Here is an 11,411-nt window from a genome sequence, read left to right as displayed (position 1 = left end):
AAAAATTACCAAAAGTCTTCAGTATAGGATATCATCGAATATGAGTTTTATAAGACAGTTCGGAGTGACTCAGTATATAGTAATAGAATTATCAACTATAAAATCGTTTATATAATATTTTTCAAAATTGTAATATCATAATTAGTTATATTTTAAAAAAGAAATTATGATCTTAAATGAATTATTATTAAATGAAAAAACAGTTAATAGAAAAAAAGAAAAAAATATATATTATTTACATTTTCCGAAAAATAAAAAAGGGGAAAAAGAATAAAAAGGAGACGAGACGACGAGGAAGCGTACTCGATAACCAACCACCGTGCGTCTCGACCTTTACCTTCCTTCTTTCTTTCTCTCTCAAAAACCCTAAATTCTTCTCAGGAGATCGATCGAATCCGTTAGTAATGGCGAATAGCAATCTTCCGCGAAGAATCATCAAGGTGCGTTCCTTCCCTTCTCCTCCGATCTAAATTTTCTCTCAGCTCCTCCTCCTTTTAAATCTGAAATCCGAAACAAGCAACAACTTATGACTTTCTCTTTTTTTTTTTATTGTGTGTGAATCCGATCTGGTAGGAAACTCAACGTCTACTTAGTGAACCTGGTAAACCTCTTCGTTTCATTCTCTCATCCTTTTTTCGATAGCTCGAATTGTTGATTTCGATTTCGAAATTTCTCTTCTTTTTTTTTATTTGAGTAAATATAAAAGGGGGTTGTTGTGTGTCTTTTGGCAGCTCCGGGGATAAGTGCGTCTCCGTCAGAGGAAAATATGCGTTATTTCAATGTCATGATCCTTGGTCCTACCCAGTCTCCTTATGAAGGTTAGTATATAAACCTTTGTTTCAACACTCTAGAGGATGCCTTACACCAAATATGTTCGTTTAGATTTAAGATGATTTTTGGATTGTGGTGGTTATGGTTTGGATTAACAAAGTCTTATGTGAGCCTTCAATTTCATCAGTTGCATTGTTTTATTAGTTATTTGTTTACCAGTCATTTTTTTTTTTATTTCATTCTCGTTTTCTAGGAGGAGTTTTCAAGTTGGAGCTCTTTTTGCCTGAAGAATACCCTATGGCAGCTCCTAAAGTAAGTTACTTTTGTCAGTTTTACTCTCTTTTTTTTCATTTCATGGTTCTGATGTCCTGGCTCCATTCACTACATTCTGTGTGGTAACTGTAATAACCCAACTATATGAAATGAACGCATTGTAAGTGGTTATTCAGGTAGATTGTCATTACACATTGTGATTGTCTTTTTTTTTTGTTTTCATACCGAGTGGGTATTTATGAGATTGGTTTACACTGTTGTGTTGTTATGACTGCTTCAAATTCATTTTAACTTGTAAGATTAGACAAGGTACCCAAGTTTCTATATTGATTGATATCGAGTTTCGGGGGATCTTATTGATGATATCATTTGTAACACAGGTTAGGTTTCTCACCAAGATATACCATCCTAACATTGACAAGGTTCGTTGTAAAATCTTTTCTTTTTCTCTCTCTCTTACCATCAACATGAATATCCTTTTGAATCCTTTTATTTATGTATATAGCTCGGAAGGATCTGCCTTGACATACTGAAAGACAAGTGGAGTCCTGCGCTTCAAATAAGAACTGTGCTCTTGAGGTATAATTAATTCTTCCATAAACTCTCTTTCTCTCTCCCTACTAAACCAAGAACAATGTAGAAACTAGTATTAACTATTGGCACTTTCTGTTCTGATTCTCCAATGCCCCCAAAAAAGTATTCAAGCTCTTCTAAGTGCACCAAACCCAGACGATCCACTCTCTGAGAACATAGCTAAGCATTGGAAGAGTAATGAAGCAGAAGCCGTGGAGACAGGTGATTAACTAACGATCTAAAACACACACACAAAATGTTTTTTTTTAATCTTTGTTCCTCTCTCTCTAATTTGGTAAATTTCATATCAATGTTGCAGCTAAGGAGTGGACTCGTCTATATGCAAGTGGCGCTTGATGATGGAGTCGCAAAAGGAGAACGATCGTTGTCATTTAAATAACATTATATATGGTGAAACTCTTTAAGGTTATTTTATCTGAATCCTTTTTCTTAAAAAAAAACTGGGAAAAAGATTTGTACTCTCTGAATCTTCTTTGTATAACTAGAAGAATTGAAGTCTCGTTTATCCATGCAAACTAACGTTCTTCAAATAATGCTTTGGCTTGATCCTTTTGTCATGTTAAAGATAAGATTTTACAGGTCGTAAATGAAAAGTAAATTTGATAAATGATTGAAACAGAGAATGTTGCTACTACAGATGTATGAGATAAAGGCCACTAAAAAGAAGCAGCTTATTTTTGTCAAAATGTAAAAAAAAAAAAAAGAAGTGGTAAAAAAACAGTCATATGGAATGTGACTTCATTTTTTTTTTTGGTAAATAGATCAGAAACTTGACTCGTCAGTTGATGGACGCCTCAAGAAATACCTCAGACTATTAGCAGTAACCTACAAATACAAAAAAAAAAGTGATTTTATGTTAACGGCAATGTTAAGATTAAGAATATACTTGTGACATCTGAAATATTTACCTGCTGGAGAGGCTTGATTAAAGCTTTGTTTCTGTAACTTACGTGGAACTTTACCTTAGCCAACAAACCCTGTTTTGTTTTGTTTTGTTTCACATACAACAAGGAGCAAAGATGAGCAGAAGGAGAGTGATTGATTATATATAATTTAGGAAAGTTTGGTCTAATATATAATAACTCAGGGATTAGTAAGTGTGTACCTCGGTGTCAAATTCTCCAGATTCGACAGCGACGCTGATATCAGAAATGATTTTCACCAGCTCAACTAACAGCCCAGGCCTATCTGCTGTTTCTATGTATAGTAAACTGCAATTCTCAACAATGATAACAGATATGAATCAATGATCAAACCTAAAAGTATTTGATAGTTGAGATAAGGTTTTCATTGTACCTGCGGTCAGGTCCATCATCTTCAATGCTTAAGTGTGTTGCAATGTCCACATCAACCTGTCAACACATCCCAAATCCCAAAATACATAACAAAGAAGACAATGATCTTTGAGGCTAACTTCCAAGTTCGTGCATGAGGTTCTACCAGTTCAGTTGGTGGAAGAACACCAAAAGCTGCACCCATTGCCAATTGAGAACTTGATTCCTGTAATCGACAAAGCAATGTGTTCGGAGGAGTTTAAGAAATTATGCAGGTAAGGAGCTTTTTGTATTAGGATACAAGTGGTGGGTGGTTATATACAGGATGAAACTCAAGCATGTTGTTGATGACAGTGAGACGGATGGCCTCAAGCAGTTCAGGGTCTTCTACTTTTCTTCCACTATCCCTGTTTCAGTTTGCAACAAGATTCAATAATCTTAAACTCAACTCTCACTTTCTCTACGACTCTACCTGACTTTATTCAAAGTTTTTAAGATTATCTAAAGAAGAAGAAAAAGAGAGACATACGCTTTAGTAATGGCAAATTTGTTGTGCTTGCCGGAAGAGTCTAGGTAGACATTAGCCTTGACGACATTCAAACCCAAGTTCTTGAGCGCATTCATCTGGAGAAAAGACTTTCATCAGATTAAGAAGGGAGAGCGTGTGATTGTGAACACAGCAAGAAGAAGAAGTCATTCATTACAGTGTCAAGTAGAGCTCCAAGACGGTCTCCGAATGTAACTTCAACGAGGGTGGCATCAGCGTCAGAATCTTGGTCGATTATGACCACTGGTGTTGGAACTTTGTCAGAATCAGCCGCATTTGCATTCTTCAAGAAACACAAAAACAAAACTTAAAGTCTACTTTTTGTATTCTCAGAGTATCTTTTATGTAATCCGATCAGTTCATTACCTCAACAGCAGTAGCATTTGATGCTTTAGTCTTCAAACCAGATAACCTGACACACAAAAAAAAAAAGAATTGAATCAGTTGGTTGGATCAGTGATTAGCTCCAAACAATCTATGCTTTTAGAAACCTTAGTCTGTTGAGATTGGTAATAGATTTATCGACGAATCCACCGAACGTGACTGTCCTAGGAGCAAGACAGAAAGCTCCAGCATCTTGTCTGATAACGCGAGCATCAGTGAAACAAGGAGCAGAACCAGAAGCAGAGGCCATAGCAGCAGCCACCATATTATCTGACTTGAATCCGAAGCAAAAGAACAAGAAAGAATGAGGAAAACGCTAGAGAGGGGCAGTGAACACAAGCCTTTGGATTTGGACAGCTCTCGTGTTATCCGCCATTGAGAGGATAATAAAGAAAGATGGGACAAAACAAAAAACTATGTCCGTTGTTTTCCTTCTTATTATCTTCAACGTTAGGATAGATCGCCACCCACCTCTCCATCCTGCTTTCCTTTTTCAACACTTTAGTAAATTATATTTTCTCTTTCAAAAAAAAAAAAGTAATTTATATTTTAAATTTTGTTTTTTTTTTCAAATGCGACAAATTAGTCCCAGTGTATCGGATGTGGCATGCTTATTGGTCTTAATCTGTGAGCTTGTCTTTACGCGAGTATTTAAAGACTCGGTTATTGTTAAAAAAATTATTACTATATTATAAATTTGGAGAATTATGATTAAGCCAACCAATAATTGCATTTCTTATAATTAATGTTTAAATTTTAATGAAAAGTCACACCTGATCGTTATATTTGAAGATTTTCTTTAAACTTCTCTCCAATTATGCAGATAAAAAATCGCATTTTTTGGACTCAAATCCAAAATCTTCCAATTATTAAAGTTAGGATTAATGAATTATTGATTAAAGGAAACTTAAATAGATAAGTCATCCTATCCATTTATATGTTGGGTCTAACTTTCCATAATAACTTTACGGCCCAATAATCAAAGAGAAGTGCTTTGCTTGTGAGGAAAAGTTTCTTAGATCTTAGGGATAATTTCAGACGCATTGCCGATCCTCCCTTTTGGCCTAGTGAGTGTAAAGGTGTGTTCTTTGTTGTACTTAGTGATCTCTTCTTCTATGGTCAGTATTTTATTATGCCATAACCATCCAGCTCAAGGAATATCACATAGAATAGCTAAGGTGCAAGTCTTCTATTGTTTTCCCTTGTAGGTAGATGGTTAAGTCTTGCTTGTCACTTTTGTTTCTGAAAAGGTATGAAGCCTAAGAAGCAGATTATCTTGGATGGTCCGGTCCTATTAAATGTGGAAAGAGTATTTGCTTTGGAGATGCTTGTTCACTGCGCAAGTGACGAAGGCTGGCTAGTCCTATATGCACCCAAAGGCCGTGACTGGACTCATGGAGGCTACTTCTATAAGAATCACATACATGTTTCTGGGAAACTCCTCCACAAGCTGAGAGTATCCTCAAGGCAATATCTCTCTTAGCTAAGAGTTTTTTTTTTCTTTCTTAATAAACTTGATTTATGTAGGATTTTTTTAAGTTCAATGAAAAAACAAATTTGTCGTTGAATTAACAGAACTTCTGATATAGATTTGCAACTCACAAGTTAGAGCTTGTGCTGCTCTCTTGTTAGCATAAAACATAACATGAATAAATGAAAACAACTGAGTTAACAAAGTGAATTTTTTTTTTTTCACAAAATAAAAGATTTTGAACATAACATCATATAACATCTTCAGTACACAAGTTTCTATCGAAAACGATTTTACTTAAAGAGCTATACAAAGAAGAAGAACAACACAATTAGCTCATCTTAGGAATATGAAACCATATCCACTACCACCCATCGCCATCTCATCACCATCATCCTAACAGTAATAACTCGGAAAACCAAAAAAAAATGAATTTGAAAAAGAATAATGAAGGAGAGAAGTTTTAATGACCAACCAAACCAACCACCCACCAAACGGAAGCACCAGAAAGAACCACATATTTCAAGATTCGTGAAATATTTCATGAACCCAAACTCTGATGTCGATGATGATGATGATGGACTTAAACCGGTATTGCATCAACGTTCGACGAGTCTTCACATCTCAACACGATTCCTTCAAGGCTTGTTGGGAATGTGCATCTACTCCATTGCCAACCAGCTGTAATTGGCTCAGATGATGGCACTATCATCAACACATTGTCGTTTCTCTGCACCACTCCGATCACACTCACTGTGCTTCCTTCTTTTATATATCTGATATTGAAACCCAACCGAGAGATTAGCTTCTATTAATAATACTTTTGTTTATGAAAAAAAAGTTTCTTTGTTACCCTTCTTTGAGTCGCATGATTCGATCATCGCTTGATAGATTCTTGTGCCTTAACCACCGGACAAAATCTGGAGACTCTTTCTCACTTCCGTGCTTAAAATCGATGACAACAGAATCATCTACAAGAGGCGTTACCTTAGCACCATTTCCGGTTTTGACTAAGGCTCTGAGTCCAGATTGGAAATCTGATATGTAAAAGTCCACCACATGTCTCTGCCAACATTATGGTACAACTTTTATAAGGAAGTGTTTTAATGGGGTTGGTATATAACATTACTTCTGCGTAAATGAGTTAACATTGGGGGAATCACTAACCTCTGATGATCTCAGTCCCCATGTGAAGCAACGATGTGAAGAATTGGCTGGCTTTGAACCCCATCCACGATACTCGTATAGAGATGTGGATGTGTACACACATCTGGGAACTCTGTTAAATGATGACTCCAGCGGCACATTACCACAAGTAACCACCTATGGGTAAATAATAAGTGTATCAAAGATCATAAACATAGCAAACCACGACTAAAGATGCATTCATTAGCTAATGCCATTTTTCTACTAACTAATACTCGGTCTTGCGCCTACAGAATGCTCTCAGTATACAACCATATACTTAACCGTATGAACATCAATCAAGTTTCCATTTATGGTAAGCAAACAAGCAGCAGAAGGAAAAACACAAATTAATCAAGTAAGGGACAACGCCAACTTACCCCAGTGACCTTCACGAATTGACCATTTTTGGCAGTTCTAAGGTCAGCATCAGGATACCGAGCAATGAAATCAGTGACACCACGTCTCCCCCAACAACCATTCCAAATAAAAAGCGCAGCAACAACCGTAAAGAAGATCGCAACGACGATGAGGAGCATCGGATTGTGAACCGCACCAAGAATGAAACCCCCGGCAAGGAACCCCATTATAAATATAAGAACAACCAGCCACAACACAGACTTGGGGAAGCTCTTCAGGCTGGAAAAGTCATCTCGAGGACCAAGTGTAGTCACCGCCTGGTTGTGGACAACAACAGACGACTTTTGCATATGCTGCGTCTTCAACGAACCAGAAGAGTCAAGAGGACCAGAAACCTTCCTGGGGGCGCCAGACGAGTTCAAAGGCCCGGAGGTTATAAGACCCGTAGTCGGAAGAACAGGAATAGGACCAGAATGCTGCCGCGTCACGCCACCAGACTGCGGACCGGACGTTCTCTTCAGAGGCTCTCCGTGCTTGGACAAAGGTCCAGAATTTGTTTTCTTCATGGAAACAGAGCCAGCAGACGCGCCTAAAGACCCAGACATACGACCAGCCGCGGCGGCAGGACCTGACTGACCGTTATTCCCGGCGAATGAGCCGGACCTGGAAGGAGCACCGGGTATGGGACCAGACTTCCTCGACTTATTAGTACTACTCCCATCTGCTGCTGTTGGAATAAACATCTTCCCCAACTCTCCTGATTTCTTGATGTCGCCGCCCGTGTAAGGCATGGCGGTTGAGCTCATCGTCGGAGGCCTTTCTTTGGGTTGCTCAGGACGACCAGAGACAAACAGCCCGTTGCCGAGCTGGTGAGATGTGTATCTCGAACCCATTTCGTTTTAAAGTTAGTCAACAAAACAAGCAACACCCTCCAAATCCCTATAGAAACAACAACACATAAAAGAAGTGAGAGCACATTTATAAATACACATAAGAAGAAAACATTATAATAAAGGAAGAGAAAAATAGAGAGTGTGACAGGCTACTAAAGAATGGCTAATACAACAATGGAAAAATACAAAAAAAGGAAAAAAGGTTCTGTGGAAAAAGGTAAGACGCCAGAAGAGAGAGTTAATGAGAAATCAGAAGAGGCATTGGTACAAAGATGATCACACGAAGAAACTGGACCACTGACTCTAGGCTCAGATCCCTAAGTGTCGTCTCTCAGATTTTCGAAATCAGGAAACACCTAGATCGCCATTTTTTCAACAAAAACCCTAAAATAGCCCTAAGCAGGATACAGGAGAGAAGACGATGACTCAAAGAGAGAGAAATCGAATCGAGGAGGACTGATGAGATTCATCGTACCTGAGAGAGAGAGAGAGTGTGAGGTTTTTTTTTCCGGGAAAATGTAGTCAACGACGAGAAAGTTAGTTGCTAATTCTGGGAGTGACAGTAGAAGAAGAAGAAGACGAAACGGAAGCGATACTGAGAGAGATCCGGTGAGCTCTCTTCTCCGTCGTGTTGGAGATCTCGATCTCTATCTCTATCTCTATCTCTGAGCTGTAACTAACAGCTGATGAGGTGTCTCAGTCTCCTCTCTCTCTCTCTCCTATTTCCTTTCTCTCTCTAAAAGGGCTAAGATTTTTTTTTTTTTAATTTGTCCACCAAACTGAGCTAAGGAAGAAGAAGGGACACTCTGTTTTTTTCTTTTTTTCTTTTTTTCTTTTTGTTTCTAGGAGAAAACAAAATAAAATGGGAATTGTAATATTTGAAATTCAAAAATAATGTTTTTTCTGGTGTCGACATCTGTAAAAACTTTATTTATCATTATTATTACAAGGATTTAACCATTTGATATAAATACGTAACATGTCTATGTATTCTTCTTTCCACCTAATCATGGTAAAGTTAGCTGGTCTTTCTTTTCTAGTATATTACCAATTTTGCAGCAACGTTCTTGAGGCCACAAGTGAGATATATTTTCTAAAATGTGCACTTTTCATTAAATAAATGCACTAGTTTCCAAATTGTATTGACAGTTTCTTTTTTTTGTAAATGATATTGTGCTTGTTCAGCAGTATTTTTCATACAATTTCTTTTTTTCTTTTGAAATTTGTATTTTTCATATATTTGTTGTTCTCTCTTAAAACAATTCATTTACGTGTGTGTTTAATATGCACATGCTAATATTTTGTTTGGTGATTCGGATTTGTTAATGTTTCGTTTTCTTTTGGTACGTACGACTTAATGATTTTGCTAATTTTGTTTTGCAGATTTTGTTAATTATTGGAAGCTTTTCTTTCAAGCAAAGTAAAATTCGAAAAAAATAATGATTGGTCACATCGACTGGTTAGTCAATCTATTTACCCGTAAATCAAGCTCTGCCGATCCAATAGTTTACATGGCCTATTTCAATCAGCATTTATATATGCAAAGTATTTAAGAGCATTTTTTCAGAACATGTGATTTCATTCGTTAGTACTATGCATTATGCGAAAACTTTGACAAGCTAAAGACAACACGTAATAGCTAATAATGCAACTCATTTATAATGATTGAGTCAAGCCGAAAAAGCATATACATAGAGATATAGATAATTTAAATTACGAAATAACTTAGGAAATATAAAGTGAAGTTTTGAGTCCGGCTGTTAATATAAAAATATATATATATCGATAGGAATGAATGACCACAAAATACGTGGTTACTAGTCTTGATGCTGTGTAGAATGTAGTCTGTCTAATCAAATGAAAATGTTCTATGCCGACAGTTCCCTCTTTGAATTTGTGGCTGCAAGGATTGGCATGGCATCGTTACTCCTGACAAACGTGAGCTTGCGGTTTTGCTTTCTCAAGAGCACTTGGGTCTCAAAGTAGCAGCGGTTTGGCATTTTGGTGTTATCCACTGTAAGAGTTACACTCACTCTGCTCCTGATGGAACATACAACATCATGTTCGGCGAGAAAAAAGAAGGAACCATCCCAAGAATGTTACTGAGCCTGAGAAACAGCAGCGTAAGCCCAAACCTCCAAAAAGAGACCATAGTCCCCAAGTTCAATTAGAAGCAGTCACACCCAGATAAAACCGCCAAAAGCGAACAAATGCATAAAAATTTCATTACATACATCTCTTCATAGCTGATGTTCTGTCTCAAATGCTCCTATGTCTGAAAGCTATGAAACCTTTCAACTAACTATTAACTACAAACTCAAAAAAAACATTAGAAAAACAAAAAAATGAAGTCGCCGATATTCCTTTCTAACCAATTCAAGAAGCCGATGACGGATCTGTCCCACTTTTAACGGCGGACCAAACCTGACCGATGCCTCTGGTAACGTGAGGCAAGACGGCGTTAATCCCGTTAAGTGCTGCACCAGAAGCTAAACCCAACACGAAAGTCTCAACGTATTCAGGCTTCGTCTCCAGCTTGGCGTCGACGACGGCGAGCCTTCCGTTGATGGCGTCGATTTTCCTCGCGTCGGTTAAAAGCTTGTCCTTACTGGGGGCGTTGCTCTTGGAGGACGAAACGACTCGGACGAGCGCGTTTTGTAAGTCTTCGATGACCTTGACCGAGGCTTCGGCTGGCTCGAGCCCTCGTTTCTGGTAGTGAGAGATTAGCTCCGCTGCTGTTGGGAGTTTCTTGGGTTTATTCTTTGCTCCGGCCTGGTTTTGTTCTGCTCTGGTTTCCTCCGCCGCGTTCGGTGTCGCCGGTTGCTTCATCTTCTTCTCTGCAGCTCAGCCATCAACTTTGGGTTATATTTTCTTTCGTGGACCTTTTGTTGGGCTTGGGCTCAAATAATAATCGTTAGATAATAAGTTTTCTTGATCAAAAGTAAAAATGGAAACCTTGTCGAAGGTCCGTTAAACGTTTTGGAATCGGAATCTCTCAGAAAACTCGCGAAAATTCATTCGAAACTCGTTTCTTAGAAAAAATCAATTTGAAAACTAAATGGAAACTATGTGTTTCTATTTTGGAAACTCGCAATTATATTTTGGAAACACGTAAAAACTATTTTTTATTTTAGAATTTTTATAAATAATTAATAAATATAAAGATCAATTTATTGTTTTAATAAGTTAAAAATAAATTAATTGGAAGAGCATAAGCAGAAGATTTGGTACTTATAATCTTCGTCTTCTACCTAGTCAATATTTTGCATACAAATATGGTCTCAATCATATGTGAGATGTTGGAGGTGATAAATTTGTTTCACTAGTTGAGATTAATAGAGACTTGAGTTTGAGAATCTTTTTGGTGATGAACGTGAGTTGGAAGCGGTACCACAAGGTTAAAGATGAAGTTATTGATCTTTGACTTGCAGTTCTGATTTTTATCTTTCGTCAACTTATTTAATATTTAAGTATTGAATTTTTGTTATTTTAAATTTTTATATGAATTTGATATTTAATGATGACTATTTTTATTTTTTCGTATGATTATATAAAACATCTATTTATTTATTTTTAGATATACTAAACATAATAAAATTGAATTCATATATTAATAACTTATATATATATATATGTTTATATAATTATAGACGTTTCTA

The 11,411-nt window shown here is 37.0% G+C and overlaps 4 protein-coding genes across 4 annotated transcripts; 1 reads left to right on the top strand and 3 right to left on the bottom strand.

Moving 5' to 3' along the window:
* The first annotated feature begins 242 nt into the window (after positions 1-242).
* Positions 243-2,171, top strand: LOC130506361 (ubiquitin-conjugating enzyme E2 36). Its single transcript, XM_057001001.1, has 8 exons — positions 243-440; positions 574-601; positions 732-818; positions 1,025-1,083; positions 1,425-1,466; positions 1,550-1,623; positions 1,742-1,839; positions 1,937-2,171. The coding sequence occupies exons 1-8, from the start codon at positions 405-407 to the stop codon at positions 1,972-1,974; spliced, it is 462 nt and encodes a 153-aa protein (XP_056856981.1). The 5' UTR covers positions 243-404; the 3' UTR covers positions 1,975-2,171.
* A 52-nt stretch (positions 2,172-2,223) lies between these two features.
* LOC130506360 (ACT domain-containing protein ACR11-like) lies at positions 2,224-4,339 on the bottom strand. Its single transcript, XM_057001000.1, has 10 exons — positions 3,951-4,339; positions 3,826-3,871; positions 3,617-3,742; positions 3,442-3,536; positions 3,235-3,319; positions 3,079-3,138; positions 2,935-2,990; positions 2,744-2,849; positions 2,547-2,615; positions 2,224-2,463 (listed from the first exon to the last, which is right to left on the bottom strand). The coding sequence occupies exons 1-10, from the start codon at positions 4,106-4,108 to the stop codon at positions 2,401-2,403; spliced, it is 864 nt and encodes a 287-aa protein (XP_056856980.1). The 5' UTR covers positions 4,109-4,339; the 3' UTR covers positions 2,224-2,400.
* Positions 4,340-5,489: 1,150 nt separating this feature from the next.
* Positions 5,490-8,556, bottom strand: LOC108836902 (uncharacterized membrane protein At1g16860-like). Its single transcript, XM_057000999.1, has 5 exons — positions 8,228-8,556; positions 6,880-7,798; positions 6,482-6,637; positions 6,168-6,379; positions 5,490-6,090 (listed from the first exon to the last, which is right to left on the bottom strand). The coding sequence occupies exons 2-5, from the start codon at positions 7,750-7,752 to the stop codon at positions 5,898-5,900; spliced, it is 1,434 nt and encodes a 477-aa protein (XP_056856979.1). The 5' UTR covers positions 7,753-7,798; positions 8,228-8,556; the 3' UTR covers positions 5,490-5,897.
* Positions 8,557-9,451: 895 nt separating this feature from the next.
* Positions 9,452-10,640, bottom strand: LOC108837592 (uncharacterized). The gene has a single exon (XM_018610624.2). The coding sequence runs from the start codon at positions 10,579-10,581 to the stop codon at positions 10,129-10,131; it is 453 nt and encodes a 150-aa protein (XP_018466126.2). The 5' UTR covers positions 10,582-10,640; the 3' UTR covers positions 9,452-10,128.
* Between the last annotated feature and the right edge of the window lie 771 nt (positions 10,641-11,411).

This window comes from Raphanus sativus, unplaced genomic scaffold, assembly GCF_000801105.2.
Source record: "Raphanus sativus cultivar WK10039 unplaced genomic scaffold, ASM80110v3 Scaffold3154, whole genome shotgun sequence".
Taxonomy (NCBI): domain Eukaryota; kingdom Viridiplantae; phylum Streptophyta; class Magnoliopsida; order Brassicales; family Brassicaceae; genus Raphanus; species Raphanus sativus.
The sequence above is the reverse complement of the archived record's forward strand: the minus strand, read 5'-3'. Positions and strand labels throughout refer to the sequence as shown.